The 27124-nt window shown below is 50.1% G+C and overlaps 2 protein-coding genes across 5 annotated transcripts in view; one reads left to right on the top strand and one right to left on the bottom strand.

Annotated features, from left to right (window-relative positions):
* ADORA2B (adenosine A2b receptor) overlaps positions 1–13848 on the top strand; it is a 19767-nt gene extending 5919 nt beyond the window's left edge. Inside the window, exon 2 of the mRNA XM_030861347.2 lies at positions 12520–13848. Coding sequence (XP_030717207.1) covers positions 12520–13183 — 664 coding nt within the window. The 3' untranslated portion in view covers positions 13184–13848. The remainder of the gene's footprint in view (positions 1–12519) is intronic.
* ZSWIM7 (zinc finger SWIM-type containing 7) lies at positions 11177–27124 on the bottom strand. Of its 4 annotated transcripts, none has more exons than XM_070044536.1 (6): positions 27016–27102; positions 25880–26741; positions 24873–24894; positions 21796–21898; positions 17004–17108; positions 11177–15679 (listed from the first exon to the last, which is right to left on the bottom strand). In XM_070044536.1, exons 2-6 carry the CDS (start codon positions 25932–25934, stop codon positions 15560–15562), a joined length of 405 nt encoding a protein of 134 aa, XP_069900637.1. In that variant the 5' UTR covers positions 25935–26741; positions 27016–27102; the 3' UTR covers positions 11177–15559. The 4 variants fall into 4 exon arrangements, with proteins under 4 accessions (XP_069900637.1, XP_069900636.1, XP_069900635.1 ...); XM_070044535.1 differs by having other exon boundaries at positions 25880–25967; positions 27016–27096; XM_070044534.1 differs by having other exon boundaries at positions 25880–27124.

Raw genomic sequence — 27124 nt, 5'->3', positions numbered from 1 at the left:
GCTGTGATCTTCACCTCGGAGGCTGACAGGCTGGAGACACTGCCGTGGGCAGCAGGGACTGGACCGCAAAGAGCAACTGTACCTTCTTTGAAAGAATTAAAGCTGGGAACAGGCTGTCACGGGCTGAGGATGGCCTTCTAACTCGGCCCGGGGTGACAGGGGGCGGCGGTCCTTCTGGGGGGCTGATGCCAAAGTTTCATGTGGGAGAAGGATGGGAGGATGGAGGGTTACGGCGCGGTGGGGATTGTGTGGGAGCAGTGGGCTTGCCGGGCCGCAGGGTCGGGGTCCCAGCACCGCGGGTCCGAGGGGCCCGGAGGCTTGCTGAGCAGTGTGGGTTTTGTCCTCAAGGCACTGGTAAGTCCACGAAGGACTTGGTTTTGTTTGTCGTGTCCTACGTTAGAAATCCACTAGTGTGAAGAAGTAGGTATTCAAAAGCACAGAGGGCTCCACGGGGAAAGGCCGAGTGGCCCACACCAGCCCCTCTGCCTGGAAGCCCTCCCACACTGGTTCCCAGGGCCACTCCACCCTCCACGGCGACAGCTGGGTTTGTGCTGCCGTCTTGAAACAGAATCTGTCGACTGCCTACCGCACGACACAAGCCCTGTTCCTTCCAATTTCTGTCATATTTTGATTTTTTCCTGTGGATCCTATTTCAGCCTCTGTTTCTGATTCCATCACTTGTAGGCGGTAGCTGTTAACCGTCAAGAAAAATGAGGAAACGTGTACCACCCTCCCCCCGCCATCTCTCCACCTCTGCTGTCACCCCGTCTCTACCTTACTTTGGACAGGTAGGAGGTGTTACTTTCCAAAGGCGATCCATGCCGTAGTAAAGGGAATGAAACCATATGAAAGGGTAAACTGGGGGAAGGAAGTCACCCAGTCTGACCTCTGATTTCCCACTTGCCTGTTAGAGGAAACCACTGCTTCTTAGTTGTTTTTTTCCTGCACAAATTACGCACTGGACACATTTACATTATACCATTGCTTTTACAGTGTCAAGGTTCATAACATTTGCATTTTATTCTGTATCTATAATAAAGTTTCCTGCACTGTGTAGAGAGTTTCTGAAAAGTGGAAACCGATACCCGGCGCGTGTAACGTTCTGCACACGCGTTTCCCGAGCAGAGCGGGGCGACTGGAGCAGAAATGCCCTCCTGTCGCTAAGCCCATCTTCTCCAGGAGATGGGGGCTCATGGCAGGTCACGTGGGTTCTGTTTGTAGGTGCCGCCCACTGCTCAGAATTACGCCCCATTTCAGTCAGCCTCGTGTTTGGACCATCAACTTCCCATCTGGAAATCAGAGGACTACCCAGCTCCTTCCCGCTCATCGCGGAGGGTGCACGGTGCTGCGCGGGTGTCGTGCTGGGTCTCCCCATCATACTCTTGGGGTGCTTCTGCCATTTCTTGCCCCCCTCCCGCATGTTTTCTTTCCTCTTTCTGGGATTCCACATGTTTGTCTATATACCATCCCGTAGGTAGCTTTTTCAGGACGTGGGTTCTTTCATGCCAGCAACGTTTTCCTTTCTCACACTTGGTTGGTAGTGGGACTGGATACGCTCAGAGGCTTGAAGGCATTGCTCTAACACCCAGGGTGCCCAAGAAGTCCGACGTGGGTGTAATCCTTCTTTGTAACTCTGTTTCCTCGGAAGCCTTTGGGATCTTTTGCTTTGCTTGGTGTTCTGAAATTCCACGAGGTTGGGTCTAAATGTTGACTTTCAGCTTGTCTCCTTCACCTGGGGACGACGCCTTGCCAGTCTGAAGACTTAGGTCTGTCTTCAGCTCTGAAATCTTAAAAAAGAATTTTCCTAGATTATTTCCTTATCTCCATTCCGTCTGTTTTTCCTTCTGGGATTCTTAATAAGTAGATGGAGACTTTCCCTCCTTGACTGTTTCTGTCTTGTAAACGTACTCTTCCATATAAGGTTCCAATACTTTAGTCTTTTGTTCTCCCCTGGAAGAGTTCCTTGACTTTTTCCCCCTAGTTCTTCTATTTCTGTTTGTTTTTAAATTTTAGCGTTCATATTTTTACTTCTGATTGAAGGTTAAATCTTTTGGAGTCAGTTTTGAAAAACCACTTTTGGGTTCACGTGGTTCGGATTCTTGCTGTGGCATAGATTGTGTATAATCAGGACTCTTCCTCCAGCCCCATCCTCCGTCACTGGGTCTCAAGCTTCAGCCAGGGAAGGGTGGGGACGTGAGGGATAAGTGCCCAGCTACGCGGGAAGTGCAGGCGTGATGCCTGAGGGGCGAGGCCGCCCTAGGCTGGTCAGCAGGCAGCCTTCCTCTTGATTTCTGCTCCCTTCCTAAATCCCGTCTGGAACCTGCTGTCTGCAAGGCTGGAACCTCTCTTCCCCGCCAACCTGTTTCTGGCTTAGGGCTCCATGGAAGCAGGCTGACGCGCCGCGCCAGCCAGGAGGTCGGGCAGAGTCTGGAGCAGAGGGGCCACGGGGAAAACCGTGCAGCCGACCAGAAGACCAGGACGGGGAGGACCCCCGAGACCAGAGGTGGGCCCTGGGGGTACCGTCGGTGAACGGGGACCAGAGACGCGGCTGGGCTGGCGTCCGCCTGGACACCACGCGCCGAGCGGCGGGCCAGCGACGAGGACACGGGGTCACAGGGGTGACGGGTTCAGGAGGGCTCGCTGACTGGACAGGATGCTGGGCCCGAGGAGAGGAAGAGTCCAGGTGAGCCCGGGTTTCTGGGCCGCCAGGTGGCCCATCCCAGAGGCACGGGGGCCGTTAAGGCGCCCGCATGGGGCGGGGCACGTGGCGGGCGGCGCTCGGGGAGCTCCAGGCTGGGCGGCCCTTCTCGGCTCCGTATCCAGCCCCTCCTGACAGCATCACTCCAGACCCAGCGCTGTTTAAACATCCTCAAGCTGCTCTCTCCTCTCTCAGCCCCACTGGCTTTGCTTTTGGCCGGTCTGCTACCGCCCTGCCCCGCACAGGGCTCCCCAAAGCAGCTTTCTGTCCCACATCTTGATTTCCAGCGCTGATTTTGACACCGCCAACGCCAGCGCCAAAGCTGCCTTTTTTTTTCTTTTTTCTTTTTTTATAATGTAGAGTCTCAAGCGCTAGTGAAAGACATCCCAGACCAGGTGCTGGCGGCTGCACGCCTTCACCCCGCCTGCGGCCCGGTCTCTTTGGTCCCCCCTCTGCTTCCTCCCTGTCCCCGCTGCCAGCCCTGCATCCTTGCTGCCCCTGCAGCCCTGCTCGCGCCTGGGGACAGGGCCGGCCTCCCCCGCCCCCCTCTCCCCTTTGTGTCTCTGCTTTGCTTCTCAGGACCCCCTCAATCCCCTGGCCGAGGTCAGGCCTCTGCACGTGCCGTTCTCCCTGCTTGGGGTGTCCTGCACCTGCCGACTCCTGCCGATTTCCACGACACTCTCTCTGGGAGGCACCCTGGGTTCCCTTGCAGCTCTCTGCATGCTTGTGGGTATTTTCTAGGTTATTTGTCATCGGTTTAAGGTTGCCTTTGCTGCTTCTTTATAAGCAGGGCTCACGCTGCTCCCCCCGGCATCTCCAGTGGGCGAGTCCAGTTACTAGCGTGTGACGTGTCTAGGGGTTGTCAGTGTGTGTGTGCACGTGTGTACACACACGTGTGCTGGGGGGACCTGCCCCGATAGGGATGGACCGGCTTGTCGTTGAGACACGACAAGCCCGGGGAGGGTGTCCTCAGGCTAAAGCCGGGGAGAGTGGAAGACTGAGAAGGAGAGGGAGGGGAAAAGACATACTGGCATCGCCTAGAGGGGTAAATAGCTCCTAAGTTTGGCGTTTTCAGAAGTCGTGAGAAACGTAGTTTTTTTTAATACATACACAAGCACACACATACTGCATTCATTTTGTACTTTTTAAAAAGTCCCTGCTATTAAAAGATATATTTGTATATATGTATCTATATCTGTGTGTGTGTATATATATATATATATACATATATATATAGTTATACACACACATTTGTGTCCATTTGACTAATCTAATGTGGTCTGTGGTTTCAGAAGGAATGAGTCATTCTGAACTAGTGTGTGTTTTTTCACAACTTCTAAGTTTCAAAACTAAGACAAGTTCCCACATGGTTCGTGTTTTGCTACATTCGCTTTCTCTCTCTCTCTCTCTCTCACACACACACACACACACACACACACACACACACACAATCAAGAGCTTTAACATTGACATGGTACAGTCTATAGTCAGATGTCCCAGTTATCCCGATCATTTTCTTTACAGTTTTTTAAAAATTCAGATTCCAATAAAAGGTCCCACGTCCATTTACTATGTGCCTTTGGTTTTCTTTAATCTGGAAGCATTCCTCAGTCTTTTCCCCGCCCCCCTCTCTTTCATGGCAATACATTCTTTTGAGTTTGGTTGTTTCTTTATGATTAGATTCTCAAGTTGAACATTTTTGGTGGGAATACTGTCTACCTGATGGTGTGTCCATTTCAGCCCATCACATAGGACGGCACACGGGGTCAATCTGTCCCACTGCTGTTGTGTTGAATCTCTTCATCACTGTAAAGATGTGTTTTCCCCGTTGATGATTCTTGCTTGGATCAATTATTACCATGTCAGATGGTAATTTTATTTCTTTTCATTCCTTGCACTGTATCAGTTGTCCTTCTTCTGTAGAGAAGAGGTTTACCTTTCCCTGCTTTTCCTTAAATTATGTTTTTTACATGCCAGTGGACTTAGGGAATTTTATGTTCATTTAATGTGTTACAGTCCATACCTGTTATTCACTTTGATGCCCAAGTTTGGAGAATGAGAGCCTGTGCAAGCTGACTTCTCTTTGAGCGTTCCCGTCACGTTTTTGAGCACGTCTTACTTTCTGGCACAGAAAGGGTTTTCAGGCTCCATTGTACTTTCTGGCTTTGGAATCAGCCGTTTCTCCAAGGAGCCCTGTTTCCTTGCAGTGGAGCATGGTATTTACAAACCAAGATTCGGCAGGAGCGCTCATGGCTGCCGGAGCGTCATTTCTTCTAGGCCCTCGTGACGAACACAGCTAGGAGAGCTTTGTCTTGTTTTGTTAAATAATGACTTGGAGGAACTCCTGCGTGCAGGAGAATGCCAGCTCACTGATGAGTAGGGATGACTGGGTGTGAGAGGGTCATCACTTGGCAACTGTCATCGTAATAACCGGTTCAGGGAAGAACGTCAATAGGTGATAGAACTCCCCGGTGAGAGTTTGATGAGGGCCAAGATGTTTACAGAATCTCAAAGTCTGCGCACCACGAGGTACAGCCGATCACAGAGGGATGGGCAGTCCCAGCGGAGAAGCCTGGTGGACGCCCCCGCGAGCAGTTACCTTCAAAGTTACCGTCACCAGTAACAGGATGCCGCGCCCTCCGATGCCGCGTGTCTCCTGACGTCTAACTGGTCGTTAGTGTGCGTGGTGGCTGACGCTGTTGACAATTAATGGTGTGTCTGAAGCGCAGTGTGTTTCAGCCCCAGCCGTGGGAGGAGGGTACCTTTGCGGGGAGAGAGGATGACAGGTATCCTCTTTCTTCTCTGGTCTGGGTTCAGGCAGTGGGCTTTTCTCTCGGGGGTTCTTATTTCACGTCAAAGAGACCAGAGTCTGGAGCCCAGCGACCCTGGGCTGTCCCCAGGTCCCACCCGATACATGAGACCAAAATGGGAGCCTCGCCGAGAACCAGCCTCAAAGGTGAGCTCTGGGAGACCTGGTCCTGGCCACCACCGCCATCTCTGTAGGCCACTCTGGACGGCCTCCTCTGGCCGTGCTGACCTGGTGCGGACAGCTGCCCGCATTCTTTCCTGCACTCTTCCTCTGAGGCTCCCGGGTGGCCATGAAGGACAGGTGGCATCTCTTCCACCCACTGCACCTTGGCAGTGGCTCGGCTCAGGTCCCCACCGGGATTCAGGCATGTCTGAACTTGGTGGAGGGGATGGGGTACCCCCAGGAGCCAGAGTGGTCCTGGCCTCCCGGGAGGAACTCCGCCTGAAGGGCAGCTCCGGCGGCCAGAGCTTGTCATGCAGCAGGTGGGCAGGCGCTGTCCTGGCCTCCAGCGGCCCTGCAGGCTCCAGCCGTGACCATCTCAGGCCACAAGGCGGCTGGCCCTCAAGACATTTATTTACCACAGACGGTAGATGGGAGACCCTCCTCCCACCCCTAGACCTGAACTTAACGTCAACAGAACCAAGCAGTTCTTTTTGTGTAAAAATCGTTTTATTTGTTCCTTACGTGTTTGCGAGAATTCCTCGGTGAGGTCATGTGGGCCTTCGGCCTTCTTTGCGGGAAGCTTTGTGGATCCTGGGTCTTGAATGGGCACAGTGCAGAACTGCTACTGCTTCTGTCCGTGACAACGTCTGAAACCCCTGTTACCTTGGTGGGAAGCAACTCTTCAGCCTCAGGAGGTCCCTCTTAGACAGATGCCTCTTGTGAGCTACAAGCTGGAGCTCGGGACACGTCCACGCGCCCCTCGGCTTGTTTGTCTAGAGCTACCGGGTGGGTGTTCAGCGGGTACGTGTGCCAAGGAACCAGAGCTCTGTTCCTTTCTTACAAAGTCAGGCTGGCGTCGGGGCTTTGCTCGCCAGGCCCGGTGTGAGGTGTTCTGGATACGAGCGTGAGTGAGGGAGTCCCTGCCTTGGAGGAAGTCTTGGCTCCGCGGGAGGGGATGGCCCTGCAGCCCCCCGGGGAGGCTCTTGCGAGGGGCCCTGGGGACGCGGGGCTCCACGGGAGCCCAGGGCTGCACTTCAGGGGAATTTCTGTCCTGTGAACGGGACGCATGCGCTGGGCGAGCGGTGTTGGGATGGTGCAGGCACTGTCTGGGTTCATCTGGCGTTCTGCCCGGACACAGGAGCAGGAATAGTGGGATTAGCCTGGCCGGCTTCAGCAGGGGCGGGAAGAGCCCTCAGTGTGACTGCTGTGCAGCCCAGAGCGGCTCCCAGGACCGGGGCGGGAGGGGGGGGGGCGGGGGGAAGCAGGGCCCGGCTGCATTGCCTTGGCACCCGTCGGCCTTGCTCTAATTGCACTTTTGCCGGGATTTCCATTAGACTTTCTGGGGACTTTTTTAATATTCACCGCGGCAGCCTCTACCCCCACCCCCTCCGCGGACCTGCCTGCTGGGCCGTCCAAGTTATCTTGTTAGCACTCTAGTTATAACTCTTGGTAGGTGTTGAGTGGTCTGTCCTCACCCCATTTTCATGTAAGTCCCGTTACTGTTTGTGTGCGATTTTAGAGAATATGACGTTTTCTGAGAATGTGTATGTTGCTTTGGAGCAGAAGTGTTTCTATTACAGAGAAATGAAACTTGGGAGCGAAACAGAACATAAAGGGAAAAGTCCCTAAAGGAACAATCGGCAATTTTAAGGAGCAGGACAGAACTCGGGGTGTACTTACCTAGTGATTTGCATTGATAAAGTGCTTTGCACACACGAAATCTGTGTTCAGAGGCCCCGCAGGGGTGGGTTCTGCAGCCACCGCTCTCCCCATTTTTCTGAGAGCAGAGCTCTGGCTCTCCCCAGCCCCTGTCTGGACTCAGTGTCACTGCCGGGGTGGCTGCCCTTGGGGATCTGCCGCACTCAGGGCACCCTGAGCGCTGGGAATTCTGGCTTCCGAGGCTGAGCGTGTGGCCTGGTCTGAGCCGAGGGCTGCAGAGCCGGAGCGGGGGGGACCCTGGCCCAGAAATAGGCCAGCGCTTGTCAGGCAGCGCTTGGCAAGCCCTGTGTCATGATGTGAGCCCGGGCGTCCACACTGTTCCCTTTAGCTGTGACTGTCTCTCGATCCGGCTCCTTAGCTAATGAGCCCCTTGCATGGAGAGTGGGTGGGTCCGGCACAGCGGGGGCACAGCCACTTCCCAGAGGGTGGACTCCCCCAGGACACCCCTTTTGTGTGGGCTGGAGTTGTTCCTGCTTGCTCGGTGTAATACCGCCACCTACATTTCCTCTACTCATCGCCTTCCATTTACTCCTCCTGCAATTGGGGCGGATGTGGGAAAGGACACGTTCCCGCCGTTCAGGAATGATGTGGGGGGCACGCGCGCACACACATACGAGGATGCTCTGAGAGCCCCTGGTGCTCGGGGAGCAAAGGAGCGAGGGGTGGGCAGGGTGGGAGTGGGGCGCTCAGGGAGAGGACAGAGGCCCAGCCGGAAGTGGGAGGCGAGAGGGTATGGGGGAGGAGAGCGGAGCCCACCACCCCCCGTGAGATGCCAGAGACCCGGGGGTCGTGACCCCAGCCTCTCGCCCGGTGCAGGGACACCGGCCTGCTCTCCCCAGCATCCCTGGCCGTCTCCCACCCGTGCCTGGGTCCAGGCAGCGTCTCGCGGACACGGACTGTTCTGCCATCGTGGGGCTGCAGCTCCGGCGCTAAAAGCGCGTCTGCCTTTGGAGCCCACGTCTTGCTGTGGGTCTGGTTGTGTCCGCCAGCAGAAGCGTCTCCCTGCCGCCTTATAAGGACTGCCTGCCGAGCGGGCAGCAGAGGCCTCTGCCGCTTCCCAGGTGGCCGGCCACGGAGTTTGGGGGCGGAGGATCCCTGGAACGGCCGGCAGCTTTGGCCCGGGCAGAGGGCAGCGGAGTCGGGGCTGGCGGAGGGGGGAGCTGGGATCTGTGAGAAGAACCACGGGGTCCTGAGCAGGAAAGTGACTGCTTTGGGCAAAACCGGAATCAGATCAGGTCGGTGGGTTTGTGTCCTGACTGCAGTTCAGGGGCAGCAGGCCAATCATTTAACCGTGGGAGCCTCAGCCTCCACATCTGTAGCTGGCGATGGTGCCCTGACCTCGCGAGACGGGGGATGCGCGCGGGCCTGGTGCCTGCGGAGCGGCGCTCAGGCGGGGCGGCCGCGCGTCTGATGTGCCCTGTGCGGCTGGCGGCCGGGGGAGTCTGTAGGCACGTGTCTCCCCCAGCCCCCAGCGTGTCGTGTGGCCGTGTGGTTCAGAGCTGCTAGGATGGGGGGTGGGGTCTGTGAGCCCTGTCTTTGCTGTCATCCTGCCCCACGCCAACGTCTTCTCTTGAGTTAACCACTGAAGTAGTTTCCTAACTGCTCTGCTTTCCTTCTGGTGGCTCTGAAACTCAGTCTCCACGGTGAGCTTCACACAGCCGAAACCAGTGCCGTCCCCCCAGTGTGCCTCGAGCCCCCCATGGCATCCCGCAGCACTGGGGTATCTGAGTATCAAGCTCCAGCCCCTTCCCCCGGCCGGGGGACGGGCCCGCCTCACCCCTCTGCTTCTCTAGGAAGTTCGAAACCCTTTCCTGTCTGGAAGCCATGCACATTCTGTTCTCTCTGCTTAGAATGGCTTCTCCCCGCTTTTCAGAGCCTCCCTGCCCCCTGCACCTCCGGCTCTGCTGCCTAAGAGGCTTCCCTGACACCCTGTGTCCAAGCTCTTCCTGGTTTTCTCTAATCTGCACCCTGTTCCTTTTGGTTTGGCCAGACTCCTTCTGACTTGTGATTGTACCTTTGAGTGTTTACCTGTTTATTTTCTGTCTCTTCCGTTAGCTTCACAGCCCACGAGGGCTGTGATTCTGTTTCCAGTGCCAGCGGAGTGTGTGGTAATACAAGGAAGAACTCTGAATAAAATAATGAGCCAGTAGGGGAGAAGGGCCCTGGTGCAGGGGGTCACGGAGAAGGCTGGGACCAGCTGCTCCCCGAATGAAATCAGCTGCTGTTCCTCATCTAAGACGATTTAGCGTAAAAGTAGTTTTTCATATGCGCAGAATCCAGCAGTTTTGAGAGGTTCAGATGTGGGTGGATTCCAGTTGTTTTGAACTCCGCCAGGAAGCCACCTCCTGGGATCCCTCTGTGTACAGAGGACTCCGTGTCTAATATTGCTTAGGAAAAAGTCACGTAAAAGAAGCAGCATAGGGACTTCCCCGGTGGTCCAGCGGTTAGGACTCCGCGCTCCCAATGCAGGGGGGTCCAGGTTCGATCCCTGGTCAGGGAACTAGATCCCACATGCCGCAACTAAAAGATCCTGCATGCCTCAACGAAGATCCTGTGTGCTGCAACTAAGACCCGGCGAAGCCAAATAAATAAATAAGTAAGTAAATAAATAAATATTAAAAAAAAAAGCAGCATAACGTGGTGTAAGGAACAGAGGCCTGAAAGTCCTGACTTATTGGTCTTTGGCTCTTGTATTGCCTTTGTTACTTAAAGACTTTGTATGTCTGGTTCCTCATTTGTAAAATAAGAGAAGTTGGACTAGAAAAGATGAAAGTCCCTTCCAGTTTGTACGAGCATGCTTTTGGCTGCAGGTAACAGTGACTTAAGCCGTCAAGACCATCAATTATCTCTTGAACTACAGTATGGAGCCATGGTGGTTCTAGGGTTGGTGTAGTGGTTCAAAGACACCATCAAGGACCTGGACTCTTTCCTCCCTTCTGCTTCGCCATTTGCTTTGTTTTCAGGCTCATGCCTCATGGTCACAAGATGGCTGCTGCAGCTCTAGGCATCACAGCCTCCCATAAGAGCATCAAAAGCAGAAAGGGATGAGTATGGGGAGGAGCTCTCCTCGTGTGTCTCTCTCCTTTTATCAAGTAAAACTTTTCCTGGAAGTACCCTAGCAGACTTCCTTTAGTCACATTGGCCAGAACCACCTCCCATATCCATCCCAGACCATGACTGACAAGAGAATGTGCTAACCCCAGATCTTACTCATCCCCCGGGGCTGGTCTGTGTTCAGCTGTACACAGCTCGGTGCAGCTGAGTCCCGTGAACAGTGGAGGCGTGGCTGCCTCGTGGGCCTGAAGTTCTGGGACTCTTAAGTGCTTGGCCTTCAGGAGGCGGTGGCCTTGTTACCCTACAGGGGTAACATTGCATTCTTCACGTCTCTGGCAAGGCAATGGCCAGGAATAACATTTTTATAAGGAATGGCTTTACATTCCTGCGTGAGGAGGGAAGCAGAAAGGATTTGGAAATAGATGGATTTATTGGCCCAGAAAAGTTCAGCGAGCAGCTGCACCCAGCAGGTCCTCTGTAGTCAAGACCCCACAACTGAGCTGCCCTCGTAGGGAGCAGAGAAGATGAGGGATCACCGTCAGCGTGAGGCAAGGCCTCAGTTAACTGCCCCCGCAAACTGGACCAGTTCTGCTGCCTGTCCGGCCACAGCATCAGGCATTCCTAATAAGCAGAAGCCCGTTTTAAAGCTGTCTGGTAGCGAGCCAGGAATGTGTTTGTAATGGCCACCATCCTAAGAACCTCCTATGCGCCAGGCACTATGCTAGCTCCTGGGGACACCAAATCAAAGGGACAAGGTCCAAGTCCTTAAAAGGCTGAACACCTGCGAGAGATAAACAAGCTCTATGACAGGTGTGTGTCTGAGGCCAGAGAGTGGGAGAGGCCACCTTTGCCTGCGAAGGGAGCAGGAAAGGAGGTGACCTTTGAGACAGGAGAGCAGCCGGGCCAGGACGCAGCAGCCGTCTGGAACAGCAGGCAGGGGCACTTGGGGCTGCGGCCTGAGGGCTCCGTGGTCCATGCTGAGAAGTGTGAGCTTAACCCTGCAGGCGAAGGAGGTCGGACGCTTCCCACACACGAGTCTTAAGATAATGTGTATCGTTATTTCCCAGTTTTCTTCCCAGAGCTTAAGTAGAGATGTTATTTCATTTTTTTCAATACATTATGTTAAATACATACGATGGACCAGTTATGAATAGCAGAGTTTATACCTTTGCTATAAACCATATATGGACTACCTTGTAGCAAACCGTCCAAAATGTGTATGATGATTTTTAGAGATTTTAAATAAGATTTAATGGTCTAAAAATTACTAAAAAGGTTTGATATCTGCTAAGTTCTTTCCCAATTTTTATCAACTTCGCCGCTAGCCGAGACAGCCAGGGACGCTGCTAGAACTCTCGTTCTCCAGCACCTTACCGGGGAATTCAGGGGGATGACTCTTCCTAGGGTGTTGGTGGGAGACTGACCAGAAGGCTTCTCGCCCAGAGTCACCAGGTGGGGCTGCCTGACTCCAGGGGCCTCCGGTCCTCACTTGCTGGGTGTTTGTTCTAGGGCATCTTATCAGTGAAGCCTCCCTGCCTGACCTCTTTAACACTAGTTCCTGCCACAGCTCACCTTCCTCACTCTGCTTTTTCTCTTTTCACACTACACGTCTCCTTCTAACATTCTGTATAATTTACTAACCTATGCTTGTTGTTTATTATGATCTGTCTCCCCTGCTAGAACGTTAAGTCCCTGAGAAGCAGGGGTCTTGTGGGTTCCATTCCCTGGTGTATCTCGACCCCCTAGAGCTGTGTCTCATAGGAGACCTAGACCCAAGGTCAGTATCTGGGTGATTAGAAAGCAGCCTTTAAGAATTCTCCACTTGTTCTCCTCGACCATGATTAGTCATTAGACAGAGGTGAGTTATTAAGAATGAAAACCTTATTGAGCTTGTTAGAGCAAAGCTGTTTCTACCTGTTTGCGAGCTGTTAGTGCTGAGAGTAAAAGGCCACGGTGCCCCCTGAGGCTGAACGGTAGAGGCTGTTGGGGCAAAGGAACAAAGAGCAGAGGTGGGGTCTTGGACTTCGGTGGCAGAGTGCTGTACGCTGGCGGTGACAGATGCTGTTCTTTTCAACAGGTATAGGAGTCTGGTCACTGGGGCCCGAGCAAGAGGGGTCATTGCTGTCCTCTGGGTCCTCGCCTTGGGCATCGGCCTGACCCCGTTCCTGGGGTGGAACAGTAAAGACCGTGCCGCCAACTGCACGGAGCCCTGGGATGGAACCACAAACGCAAGCTGCTGCCTTGTGAAGTGTCTTTTTGAGAACGTGGTCCCCATGAGCTACATGGTGTACTTCAATTTCTTTGGGTGCGTCCTGCCCCCGCTGCTCATAATGCTGGTCATCTACGTCAAGATCTTCCTGGTGGCCTGCAGGCAGCTCCGGCGCATGGAGCTCGTGGGCCACTCGAGGACTGTCCTCCAGCGGGAGGTCCACGCGGCCAAGTCCCTGGCCATGATTGTTGGGATCTTTGCTCTGTGCTGGCTGCCGGTACACGCCATCAACTGTGCCTCGCTCTTTCAGCCAGGCTGGGCCAAGGAGAAGCCCAAGTGGGCCATGAACACGGCCATCCTCCTGTCGCACGCCAACTCGGTCGTCAATCCCATTGTCTACGCCTACCGGAACCAAGACTTCCGCTACACTTTCCACAAAATCATCTCCAGGTATGTTCTCTGCCGGACAGACGTCCGCAAGAGTGGGGATGGGCAGGCAGGGGCGCAGCCTGCTCTCCAGGTGGGCCTGTGACCGAGGCTCCTCTCGCCTGTTCGAGGAGAAGGCACAAGTTCGGTAACAAAGGGACAGGGCATGGCTGGCGGATTCTCACTGGAAGGACAGCTACACCTGACAGGCCAGCAGGTGGCCTCTTCGGAGCACTTCCCCGGAGGTACCACGTACCTAGTTAATATGCACACGTGACTCGTAGGTCCCGAGGGTCGGCACATGTGTTTACGGTTCTCTGGCTGCTCTGGCTGATGATGCCGACAACTTGAATGGATTGTAAAAGAAAGTTTTGTTTTCCTAAGACTCTACCTCTTTCGTGGTAGAAAATGACTGAAACTATTTTACTGTGAAACACTGTGAACTATTACAATACAAATACTTTTCAACTTAGCAGGCAATGGAAAAAGTTGGACATACTAAAAATATATACTTGTTCTGGGGAAGGTGACCAGGAAAATTAGAAGTATAATTCTTCAATCAAGACACTGCCATATTAGGGAGATGATAGTCTCATAAGTTCTGAAGTAGAATGTCATCAGATAACGGGTTTGATAACAGTCTTTTCCATGTACAGCAAACTACGCTAAAGGAAGAAACTGGAGAAGTGGGATCCCTCCGCCACCAGATTGTTTCCCCCTCCCAGAGCTAGATAGTGAATTTTACTTCTCTCCCAAGTTCAAGTTGGCCACGTTGCTGGAATCCAAAGTGAAAATTTTACTAAGGAAAGTTAGAGAATTGTGTTTATGTATGAGGTGAAATAAAAATAAAACTTAAAAACAAAAATACAGTTTAGGGTGCTGCGCCGGCCTGCTACGCAGAGCTCACCTACCCTCCGTTCTTTATCCTGAAATAAGTTTACACTGAGCCCAAGTTTGCCAAGGAGCACAGTCTTGATAGGTCTTATTCGCCACACCCCGACCGAAGAGAAGCCTCTGCCAGCACAGAGCCCTGCGCCGTCTGCGGCCCCCCCCCCCCGCCATTCGCTAGCGCCTCATGTTGCGGGGCACGGGGCTGGGGGCTGCGCCGTCTGCGGCCCCCGCCTCATGTTGCGGGGTACAGGATGTTGCGGGGCACAGGGCTGGGGGCTGCGCCGTCTGCGGCGCCCCACCGCCATTCGCTAGCGCCTCATGTTGCGGGGCACAGGGCGGGGGGCTGCGCCGTCTGCGGCCCCCCCGCCTCATGTTGCGGGGCACAGGGCTGGGGGCTGCGCCGTCTGCGGCCCCCGCCTCATGTTGCGGGGCACAGGGCTGGGGGCTGCGCCGTCTGCGGCCCCCGCCTCATGTTGCGGGGCACAGGATGTTGCGGGGCACGGGGCTGGGGGCTGCGCCGTCTGCGGCCCCCGCCTCATGTTGCGGGGCACAGGGCTGGGGGCTGCGCCGTCTGCGGCCCCCGCCTCATGTTGCGGGGCACAGGGCTGGGGGCTGCGCCGTCTGCGGCCCCCGCCTCATGTCGCGGGGCACGGGGCTGGGGGCCGCCCGAGGCTGCAAGACCATCTAGTTCACCGGTCCGGTCGCTGACTCGATTCCCTCCGCAGTAACCCTGCGCGCATGCTGCAGGCTCACGAACCCCTAGAGAGACAGGGAGAGCCTGTCCTTCTAGGACCCTGTTCCAGCTGTGGACAGCCTTCCCCATGAAAAGTTCCTGTCCTGTGCCGAAATCTGTCTCGTGTTCCTTGCCATCCGCCACTGCTCCTTTGCTCTCTCTTGGGGTCCGGATGCGTCCCGTTGATCTCCCTCCCAGCATCCTCTTGGGAATCTCTCAGCCTTTTCTTCCTCAGACTGGAAATCCCCAGCAGCGTCTTCAGCTTCCTTCGTCTGGCTCGTTACACAGCTCAGAAGTGCACGCAGAGCAAACCGGCACTTCCTTGTCCTAGGTACTGACTACATGTCTCACAATACAGCCTATTTAATCAGCCGTTTTGGCCTCAACACCGCAGATTCTGCAGCTCGCTGAAACCAGAACCCTGATGTCTTTTTGTCTTTGCTGCCATTTAGCCACATCTCCGCTCTAACCTTTTACTGCAGAAAAATTTTCTGGACCCAAGAAAAAGAACTGATGCTTATTTATCTATAAACTTCAGCTTGCTGTTTCACCTACCGTTCCAACCTCTTAGAAATGCCTAGTACTCTGGTCACTTAAGAATCTAATTATGACCATGACATGACGTTAGGCTTTGGAGTCTAAAACGCTTGATTCCATCTGGAAATTTTCTACCCAAGGGGCTTGGAGGCTGGTCTAGACTTTTCACGAGGGCTTCAAACCATACGCACATCCTGGGCCCAACCCACAATGCCTCCTGCAGCCCCCGGGGAAGGGACAGCGACAGGAAGTCTGGTTCGCGTCTCGGCCGCGTGAATCACGCGTGTGTTGAAGGACAGTGTGATGCTCCATCTGCGCCATTTATGATGCTTCTTGTGTCTTTTCCATCAATAATACATCAGTCAGTTGCTTGTCAGAGACGCTCAGCTGCTGACAGGTCCTCATAACCTGACTAAGATAAACTGCCAAGAGGTGCTTGCACTGGAAACAAAACACACAAATCAGTTAGAAACCGGAGGGGCCGGGCTAACCCAGACCTCTCACCACCATCACACGTAGCAGGAAAGGAGTGGGGCACAGACTGTGCGCCTCTCACTCACTGCCTGCAACTGAAGACAAAGATGAGACCTCCTAGGAGGCAGTGGGGACGAAGGAGGTTTTCCTTTGCCTGTTGTTTGGGGCAACAGTTTAGATCCAGCTTGGTACACGTAAAACCAAGGGAAAACTGAGACAGGCTCTTTATTTTAGTCCTAAATTATATTTCTTTCTTCCTCGCCTTCAGAAAGCTGTTAATAGCAATGGCTAACGTTCCTTGAGGTACTGTGCTAAGTGCTTCTTAAAGTTTATCTCACTTAATAAGAGAGAATTATTTAATAATGAGATAATAAGATTATCTCATTTAAGCCCCCCAGCGGGACAGGTCTTATCCCCATCTTACACACATGCTCAGAGTCTACAGTGTAGTCCCTTCACCACTATTAGACTTCTGGGGCGTGGTGTCGGGGGCAGGGGCAGGGGTGGCGGGACCCTCACATATCTCGGCCTGTAACACCTCTGGGGAGAGGACCTGTGCTGGACCTTGTATCATAGCACATACAGCTTAGGTTACTGGAGGGCCTGCTTGAACCCTGTCATTTTACAGGTGAAATCAGCTGTGAAGGTGGCTTCTTGTACAATGGGACATTCAACCTGCCACCCAGTTCCCAAGGTGTGTAAAAGAAAGGGGAAGAACTCAGCGGGTGCTACAATATTCTTCCTTGGCAAGACTTAACAAATGGCTGGGCAGTGCTTTCTCCTGTGGAGTCAGGAGCTTTGTGAGTGTGTCTTGTTCCTGCTTGATGCCCTGGACTCCGTGAAGTCAGCAGAGGCACCGATGTGCTCTCCTGCCCCCGGGAAGGTCGAGCATGGCCAGGTGCCAGGCTGTCTCACGGGGAGTGGGAAGAAACACCTCGAGGCTGGACGTGGAGCTGGGGGTATGCAAAGCTGCCAGCAGCGATTTAGTTCGTATTTCTATTGGGCCGACTGGTTCCCCAGTTGCCAGCTTTGGGGATTACCTGTTGCCCTCCCCACAGGTTCATCTGTGACCTTTTAAATTAAAATGGGAAATTGGTGTAGTTCTAAAAATGACACTGCATTTTGGGAGGGTAAACCCAAAAGAGAGGACTAACTGAAGTCAAAGAGAAGAAACTACTGTCTGTTTCCACATGCAGTAAAATCCCCGTTTTGTGCAGCTCTTAAACGACGCGGCGAGGGCTCTCAATCTCTCCTAGCTCAGCCGCAGCTGGGGGGCCCTTCCCATCCTCACCAGGAGGCTGTCACCCTTCCGCAGCACTGAGAAGGCAAATGCCGGACACGAACAGTAATGACAAGAGGCCAAACACACGTATGTTCTACCGGAACTTCCAAGTACCTAGAAAGGAAAGGATAGATGGGATCAGACTTGGAAAGGTGTGCTGGAAGACCACTCCCTTCCCCCGGATTTATCTGCCTGACGACTCAGAGCTGCTCTGCGCTGGGAAGAACCGTAGGAACATCTTCCGCAGAAGTGGCAACTCGACTTCCCTGCCTGCGGGACCTTCCCGCTGCCTTAGAGCTCTGCCCTTGAGGACTCCACAGGACAAAACAGAAGCGTTTCGGGTGGGTTAAACCATCCCTCTGGCTGGTGATTCAGAGGGCCCACTCCGTGGGCTGACTATAAAGAGGCAGAGGAGAAAGGCCCCTCATTTGCACTTCATCGTGGTGTTTCTCAACCTCTGGTATTTCACAGCACGTGTGTAAACGTCTAAAGCTTCCACCACACGTGTGAAGGGAGTCTGAAAACAGGTGAAGGCTTGGCGGTGAGGCAGAAAGACAGGTCTTCAGAAGAAAACGGGAAAGGGCTTCTGAAAAGCATCTGAGAACAGGAGGAATGTAGGAAGCAGAGAATCTTGTAACGGGCTGATCGGGCGGCTGTCTCAGAGCGCGGTAAGCCCAGATCTGCCTGTTCCCCAGCAGGATGGAAGGAGCGCACAGATACGAGGGCTGGGAACACGCCAGTCCAAGAGCAGACGGCCGGCTGTCAGTCAAGTGGTGAGGAGAGGCCGTCCAGGGAAGTGACGCTGCATCTGGAGTGTGACTGGACAAACGGAGAAATCGCCTGTTTACGTCTCCACCACGAAGCGGCCAAAGACACAGCTGAGGGCTTCATTCCTACAGTTAAATCTGCAGGGCTTCCCTGGTGGCAGTGGTTAAGAATCCACCTGCCAATGCCCGGGACACGGGTTCGAGCCCTGGTCCGGGAAGATCCCACATGCCGCGGAGCAACTAAGCCCGTGCGCCACAACTACTGAGCTTGCGCTCTAGAGCCCGCGAGCCACAACTACTGAAGCCCGTGCGCCTAGAGCCCGTGCTCCACAACAAGAGAAGCCACCGCAATGAGAAGCCCGCGCACCACAACGAAGAGTAGCCCCCGCTTGCCGCAACTAGAGAAAGTCCACGCGCAGCAACAAAGACCCAACGCAGCCAAAAATAAATAAATAAATTAAAAAAAAAAAACAAAACACTCTGCAAACTGTTGGCAAAAGGAGCGTCCTGGGCACGCGGCGCCACCCCGAGGGCTCGCTCCCGTGAACCGCAACTTAGGGATTGCCACAGGGCTCCCACGTTTTGCAGGCTCTGAGGTGGCCACCTACATGAAAAGGCCAGGACTTAAAAAGCAACAAATGCCAGAGCTCCTCTTTCTCCTCACAAAGAATAAAGCAGCAGGAAAGGCTTCAACCGAGCAACAGCAGTGTTCAGGCACGAGCTGTGCCTGTTCGTCAAATGTCCTGGCATTCACGTGACGCGGCCATGTCGCTAAGGTTTCTTGACCAAGTCAGGAGAATTCCTTGGGGGCTGCAAGATTACCAGAAATGGCCCATGACTAGGTAAGAAGATGCCTACTGTTCCCATTAAAAATTTCAGCCCCAGTTACAAATCAGGTGTGAAGAAAATCACATGTTACAGATTTCCAGTCCTGGGGCGCTGACATGTTTTCGGTGGTGGACGCTGAGAATGCTTGCAGGAATCTCCCCAGTGTCTGGAAAACACAGGCTGAAGGGAGAGCATTAAAGCAGATTGTTTCCCACTCAGTCCTGCACGAAAACCGATCAACATCCAGCAGTGACACCAACAATTCTCGCGTCTCCAAACTGTCACCAATGAATAAAAAACTTCAGACTTCTTCTGCTCTCTGGATTTACATTTAACTAGGCATAAGCCTCTGGAATTCTACACTGACAAGTTCCTTCTTATGGTGGGTCCCCAGCCCATCAGAATACTCTCTGGATGAAGCTGAATGCTGGTAACTCAGGGACAGGGAGAGTTTCTCCAAGAGGTTCCCTTGCTGATCCTTTCAAAGGCTGGCTAGGACTCAAAACGTTCAGCCGCCCGAGGCAGTGAATACTGTAAATGAACAGTCAATTCTGAATTTGCTTCGTCTTTATCGAGCAGTGGACAACTAACGAACCCAATAATCAGGCAGAGATCGGAGTTGGATACGTTTAGAACTAGAAATTGACCTCACGGACCATCTAATTCACTTCCTTCACCCTTCAATGGAAAAACCCCCTCCTCTCACGGGAAATACTCCCAGTGCAGCCACTCAGAGCCTGGAATGTTTATCCCCAGAAGGAGAGAGCTTTTAAAAAAAGCAGTGCAGGAAAGAGGATACTCAAACCCAGGCTGGACGTGTGTGCACCTTGCCTGGAGGAAGTCTGCTGCGGTTCCAGTGAGGTTCTAAGGTGACTGGCCCACCTGCGTGGTCATCCACTCAGGACAGTTTTACTTTATGGCTGCTCAAGCCTCTTAGCATCCATCACAGTGGGGAACTGTATGATCTACTGTTCCCCAAGTTCGGTGCCTCTCTCGGAAAGAGGATTATACATTCCTGCCCCATTAGATACAGGCTGACTGTGTGCCCTGCCTTAGCCAGTACAACGTGAGTAGCCAAGCAGAAACATTAAAAACGGTGCATACTATGTCCTCTTCTCTGTCTGCCGTGAGATCCGCAATGTTCCAGACGGGGGCTGCTCCAGCGGCTGGGACCCTGAGTGAAGACGTTTTGGAGCAGAGCTGCAGTTGACTCTTAATGGAGATGTATAGTGAGTGAGTGAGATATAAACTTCGTTTTGAAATTTGGGGGTCATTGTTACCACAGCCTAACTTATTTAGCACCTCCTGACTGACGCACCCCCGTTCCTGGGTGGACCAAAGTTTATCAAAAAGCAACTCAGGTAACAACGTCAGTGTGACTTTAAGATACTTTCCACTACACCTGGACGAAGTGAGAGCATTAGAAGGTTGCCCTATGGAACGATAACTAGCAGGACCAAGAGGCAATGTCTGACTCACTTTTATCACCTCACAGGACCTCTGAATTAAGCCAACTTCTTTCTATGTTACTATATACAATGAAACCACTGAGGTTAATTTGAGGGTGTCTATAAGATTTCTACAGCCTCATTTAATTCAGAGTCCCAGCTGACAGCCACAATTCTAAGAAGTTAGCATTTTCATGACGAATAAAGCAACATGATATAATACAGAATGTGAATGATGAAAATTAAACAACTCACAGTGATCCTGGGAGGAACAAAAAAGTCAACAATAACTGAAGTATTTCAGAGTCTTTAAGATTTTAACTAACAATGAGATCCCAGAACTAGAGGGCAGTTGGGACTCTGCTTGTGCAGGTCAGGGGTTCTGCTGATGTTGGAACTAGGACAAAAAATCCGAAACTAAAAGACATGGGAAAACTCCGAGGCCCTCCCCGTTGAAGGTATTTTAGCTACATAAAAACCAAAAGTAAATACTCTAGAAAGAAGACGGAAACGCTTCCTCAGGTACAAACAACATCACTTAAGAGTGCCGCTTATTAATCTATGCAGCTCACCACGAGAAAGTTCTCATCAGCAGCCTCTTTTAAGTAAATACAACCCAGAGTTTTAACTGCAGCCTTCAGCACGGATCACCCCGGCTTACTTCATGCAGAAATGCAGGAGGACGTGCCAGGTTGGCCGCACCATCCTGCAGTGTGGAACCACAAGTAAGTTCACTAGGCAAAGCCACCCGTGTACCCAAGAGGCTCTGCCCAGTCACTCACTCACTAAGAATGAGTCAACACGGTCTTAACTCTGAGGTCATCATAAATAAACCAGAATCCAAACACTGAAAAATCCCTCCTTCCTGGTCTTCAGCAAGGCCTGGATTAAATACAAGAGATGACAGCTTCGTTTTCACTCCTTCCAAGCCAGACACAAAATTCTGGAGACCACTGCTGGTGTTTAATTTCATTCACAAGATTCCCTTCGCTCAATCCCAGCGGCAGGTACCACTGTCTAATGTAGCTAAACTGGGGGTGGGGAGTGTGGCCCACTGCTGACGTACAGACAGGCAGTGCAGGATGGCCTTTACACATCCCCACTGCCGGAGGTGACTGTTAATTTTCTGCACCTCAGTTTTCGGCACAATGAATATCTTTCCGGGCTTTTGGTGAGAATTATCAATACATGAAAGTAATTCGGAGTCTGATAAGAGTCTGATCTGTTACTTTACAAATCTACCTACCTTCAGCTCCAGTGGGCAAAACTAAGGTCCAAGTAAACTGCCTGAATTCAGCAGTTTGGCCTTCGTGAACACTTCTTGACAACAATTTTGACAGATCATTTCTATGAGATGAACCTGGACATGTGGAAGGATTTCAAAGTACATTTTGGTTTTTGCTTGTAAGCAAGAGATAATGTAACAAGGTGATGGAGTCAGCACTTTTTGGTGGGTGGGTGGGTGGGAAAGTACCTCTAGTATTAAACGACAGGAAGGCCAAAGTTGACTGTGCTCCGTTAGACCTAAGAGATCCTCTCTGCGTCATTGCTGGTTCTACACATCGCTACCAGGTAGAGCTAACAGGTCATGTTTATCTTATTTTAACTACTCATACTCTTATTTTACCAAGTTGGGTCAAAGGCTTTTCAAAAGCCCAGGAAATACTCAGAGCTGGTCACCAGCTTTCACAGAGATTCATGAAAACATTTTGTCCTACGGGGATTCTGTTGAGATAATCCCCACCTCTAGGTCTCTACCTGGTAAACACGCCTCCCACTGGGTGATGAGATTAAGGTGACGGACTGGCGATCAACGAGGTCCAAGGCCTGGACGGCTGATGAGCCAAAGACAAACTTCAGCCTGGGGAGCAGAGAAGCTTCAGGTTAGACGGCTGGACTCAAGCCACCTCTGTGACTTGACCCAAAGGATCACCACTGGCAGTTTTTAAAAATTCAGTTCATTTTAATTTGGAAGAAAAAAAAAAAGCTGACAATACAGCAAAACCCCATGTAATCGACCCCCCAGAATAAATGTTAACATGACCCCATGTAATCGACCCCCCAGAATAAATGTTGACATGACCCCATGTAATCGACCCCCCAGAATAAATGTTGACATGTTGTTTGGATAAAGAAGTCCTCTTTATACTTCAGTCTTTCCTATTCGTCCCAACTTCCTTCATCCCCGAGGCAACCACATGAATTTGATGGTTTCCTTCCTATTAATGTTTTTATATTTTATAATACATAGTACATATGTGTGTGTGCATACATATATATACACACATACTTATATACATATGGTATCGTTTTATAAGTTTTAAAACATAAAAGGTATATGGTAGGCTTTTTTGGCAACTTTTTTTTCCCACTCAGTGTACTTTTGAGAATGATGCATGTATATATTTGTGTGTGTATATATATATATATATTTTAAACTTTTGAATATATTCTATTGTATGTACATAATACATTTTATGTTTTAAATACTCTATTTTAAGTACTCTATTGATGGACATTCTGAATGTTTCCATTTGACACTATTACAAATAATACTCAGTTATCCCCGTACATGCCCCTTGGTGCACATATATGAGAGTCCTTCCTGGTTATGTAAGTGAAAGTGGAACTGCTGGGTCTTAGGATATGTGCAGTTTTCAGTTTTAATGGGCGCTGCCAACAGCTTCCCACCGCGGAAACAGTGCTCCCCCTAGCGCCATATGAGAGTTCTATTTCCTTCTCATTCTCACCAACACCTGTATTATCAGGCCTTTTCATGTTTGACCATCTGATGGGTGTTAAATTTGTTCTTTATGGATCAGTAATAAAGGCTATCCAGCTGTTAAATGATGTACCAGAAAAAATGTGATATGTGGGAAAATTCTTACAATATGTTAGGTGAGAAAGGTCGGGCACCGTATTTTATATCTAGAAACTCCATCATGTTAAAAATTTTTTTCTTAAGAAAATCTACAATTACCTCAAAATAAAACATTACATTGAAAAAAAAAAGGCGATAAACCAAATTGTAACAGTGATTATCACTGGCTTGTATGATTATTCATGCTTTTGATGTTTTGTTTTCCAAGGACTTTATTTATTTATTTACAAGTATGGGTTATTTTTATAAACTGGAAGATAAAATGGCTGGGTTGAACTAAAACTAAAAAGTTAATGTTTTAAAGAACCCATATGATTTGACACAAAATAAGAAGACAGCACTACTAAGGCTTTAAAATTAAAACGTTCAACTTCTTCATTTTCTAACAAAGTAGTCTGTTACTATAACAAACTGTTAGAATGGGAAAAGTGCTTAAAATTAAACACAGGATGATCGTCTATGGGCAAAGAAAACTAAAGACATAAAATCTGGTAACAACTTTATCAATCAAATTCCAATTAACTTTAAAAATGGATCTAATAAGAATTTTTTTTAACTTGCCTTGTCTACTTTATAACATATTGTGAATATCTCAATGCACTTTTAACCACTTTTAATGGTTATAAAGAATTCCATTGTAAAGATCAATTACTTTTATTTTCCCCAAACTCTATTTTTTGGATAATTAAGAGTTTGTTAAATTTAATTTGAATAATTAGATTGTTTCAAGGTGTTTTTTCTTTTTGCTACCATAAACAATAGTGGATGAATGTGCTCACTGTAGTCTTTAAACATCCATGATTAATTCCCTGAGATACAGTCTTATAAGTGGAATTTCTGGGTCAAAGAATATGTATATTTTAAAGCTCCTGTTCCCAGCTGCCAGTTTACCTTCCAAGTTACACTCCTACCATCAGTTATCCTCTTCTCCATGTTCTTGCCAACATCTGGAAGATTCTTACCAACATCTTTGCTGTGATACCCAGGTTTTATAGATGGGAAGTTATCTAATTATTTTAATTTGTATTTTTATGATCACTAGTAAAATTTAGCTTTTTGTCAAAGCTTTTGGTAACTTGAATTCTTTTATTACTTGCCTATTTTCTTTGTTTTAAATGTAGTAATTTTTTTAATAATGTAAAATCTTTGTAAAAAATTTAAGAAATAGAGAAAAAGTTAAAGCCATTTTCTAAATGGCACCTCCTTCCTCCCCCCTAAGATAACCTCTGGTATAAGTTGGTGTATATCCTTCAGGAGTTTTTAAATATAAATGTTTATGTGCAGTTAAATGTTTAGTTACTCCTAGGTAGCTTTCACTTTTTTCTTGCTATTAGGAATGTAATTAATGTTTGAACTTTGTGTATGAAGGAAAATAATTATTAGTTTCTGTATTTAAAAAAAAACCTTTATTCTCTTGGTGTTTAAAAAGTAGTTATGTCCCCTACAAATAATGACAATTGTCTCTCTTTGCAAATAGGCATACGGCTGACTCTTGAACAATACGGGGATTAGGGGCACTGACCCTGAGCAGCTGAAAATCTGCGTATAACTGTAAGCTGCTCTCCATATCTATGGTTTAACCAGCCTCACATGGTATAGCACTGCAGTATGTATTTACTGAAAAAATCACTATGTGTGGACACACATAGTTCAAACTTGCGTTGTTCAAGGATCAAGTGTACTTCTCATTTTTTCATGTGTTCGTGTAACAGCTACAACTTTTAGAGCAATGTTAAAGTGGCAATTAGGACAATAATGGAATACCTTGTACTGTCAGATACAGTGTTGGTTATTCACTTGAGACAGATTTTTAATCATGTAAAGAAAATATTGTTCCTAGTTTAGTAAGAATATTTTTTAAAAATCAAGAGTTGATGCTGAAAGAATTTGGCCTTTAAAAAACACATTAATGATTAAAAACAAAAAACCCAAATACAACAGGATATATACTTACGATAACAGATGCTCATCAGGAACTGTAAAAGAGGAATGGAAAGGTTAATTGTGTCAAACCAGTGACCATAGACAAAACCATCTTAAAGAGACTATAAACAGGGGCTTCCCTGGTGGCGCAGTGGTTGAGTCTGCCTGCCAATGCAGGGGACACGGGTTCGAGCCCTGGTCCAGGAAGATCCCACGTGCCGCAGAGCAACTAAGCCCGTGTGCCACAACTGCTGAGCCTGTGCTCTAAAGCCTGCGAGCCACAACGAGTGAAGCCCGTGCACTGCAACAAAGACCCAACGCAGCCAAGATAAATAATTTTATCAAAAAAGAGAGAAAAGACTATAGCCAAGAAGACTTTTGTGTAAGATGGTGAATTGAACATAGGCATCAAATTTTACTCCTTCCCAATATTCTGCTAAACAATAATAAAAGGATTTTTTTAAAAGAAGCATAAACTCCCCAGGATGAGGACAGGGAGAAACACAGCTGGAAAATAATTTACAAGACCTGAGAACACTGAATCCTAAGTGAGCAATGGGAGAGCCGAGTGTAAATCAGAGCCTGATTTACCCTTCAGAATCTAGTACCCGCTCCTGCTAAAACAAACCTCAGAAACTGGTGGCACCAGATGGCTCTGGAGTGGGAAGGAAGCAGGGGGGCTAAAATAAGACTCTTTGAAAGAAAGTTTAAGAAGCTAGAAGGTCGCAGAATAATGCTTTCAGATGTCTGAAGAAATGGTATTTCCAACATATAATTCAATACCTAGCCAAACTATCAATTAAGTGTGAGGATAGGAAAAGAACTTTTTCAGGCATGTAAAGCCTCAAAAAAAGTACATCTCGTGCTTTTCTTCAGGAAGGTACCAGAGTATGTGCTCTATAAAATAAGGTAGCAAACTGAGAAAAAGAAAATTGTAGGGTGAACTAAATAGAAGGCTCAACTTAGGTAAAGGGAATTCCCCAGACAATAATGGTGAAGGGAGATCTCAGGAGACAGCCAGCCCATAGGAGAGCACACCTGAAGGCTCTAGGAGAGACTCCTGCAGGAACATGAAACTGATAAAACATCGCATTCACCTGAACATCTTGAGTAGCGATTTAGAACACTGGTAAAAAAAGAGTTTGAGGTTGAATCAGGGATACATGAAAAAGTAAACAAACACAAGTATGACAGTTTTGAGAGAAAGCAGAAAGTTACAGGAAAGGAAACGTAATCCTAGCTTCCTGCATGGCTCAGCTGTGACTCAATTTTACATCATCACAAGTGTAAACTCAGTATTGACCTAAAGAAATTATCGTTGAAGGGTGGGGGGTCAGGAAGAGTGTATGACTAACTAGAACAAAGATTTTTAAATAGCAGAAAACGGTTCTGCTGAAAATAAACGTGAGTCAGTGGTAGTGGTCGCTCTGAGTCCTGAGCATCAGGGGCACCTGCAGGCCCCCTTCAAGACTCTCAGTGTATGGATTAATCCATTCAGACACAGAGCCCATCTCGGGCAACCACTGTTTGAGCTGACAACAGACTGGCTTTCCCCCCACCCTTTCTGGGATCAGAACATGTTTGAATACCTGGCTGGCCTAATCTTTCAAGCACATATACTGCTTTAGTTTTAACTGAAATGAGAAAAGTTGGCTTCCTTTTCTCAATTCTTTAAAAACAGTAACTCAAGATAAATCCTTTTCAAAGTGCGGTCCTTTTCAAACAAAAGCCATCCAAGTGAACCAGCAGGGGCAGTTCTGAGGTCTAATCTATTTATTCAAGGACCATTCGGACGCTGGTTGCGCAGTTCTCATGCAGATGCACTTCGATCGGGACCCTCTCAATACCGGTGTGTGCTGCGAACGCCCAGGGATGCGGGAACCTGGTCACAGAGCATCCTCTGCTGGTCAAAGGAAAACAGGTACAGCCACAGCGTCCAGAACCGCCCCCGCCCACCCCAAGTCGCTGCGTCTGCAGCCGGGTTTGCGGCCCTGAAATACTCGCTCGTTGAACAGGGTGTAGGAGAGGATTCGTTTAGAGCGAACACAGATTTTGAGAAGGAAGGGCTACTGACGAGGTCAACAGAAACCTCCCTCGTAGGGGCCAGCAGCCCCGCCCCGGTACCCCGGGTTTCCGCCCCCGCCGGCGCCGCCGCATAAGGCTCCAGCCCGTACTCGGCGCGCCGTCCCGCGCCGCCGCCGCCATCTCGCTCAGCAGCTCCTCCACCACTGCCGGCAGCGTGAGCGCCCGCGCCGCCACCGCCATGACCGGTCTCGCGCTAGC

This window comes from Globicephala melas, chromosome 20, assembly GCF_963455315.2.
Source record: "Globicephala melas chromosome 20, mGloMel1.2, whole genome shotgun sequence".
Lineage (NCBI taxonomy): Eukaryota > Metazoa > Chordata > Mammalia > Artiodactyla > Delphinidae > Globicephala > Globicephala melas.
This window is presented reverse-complemented; position numbering and strand designations above follow the sequence as displayed.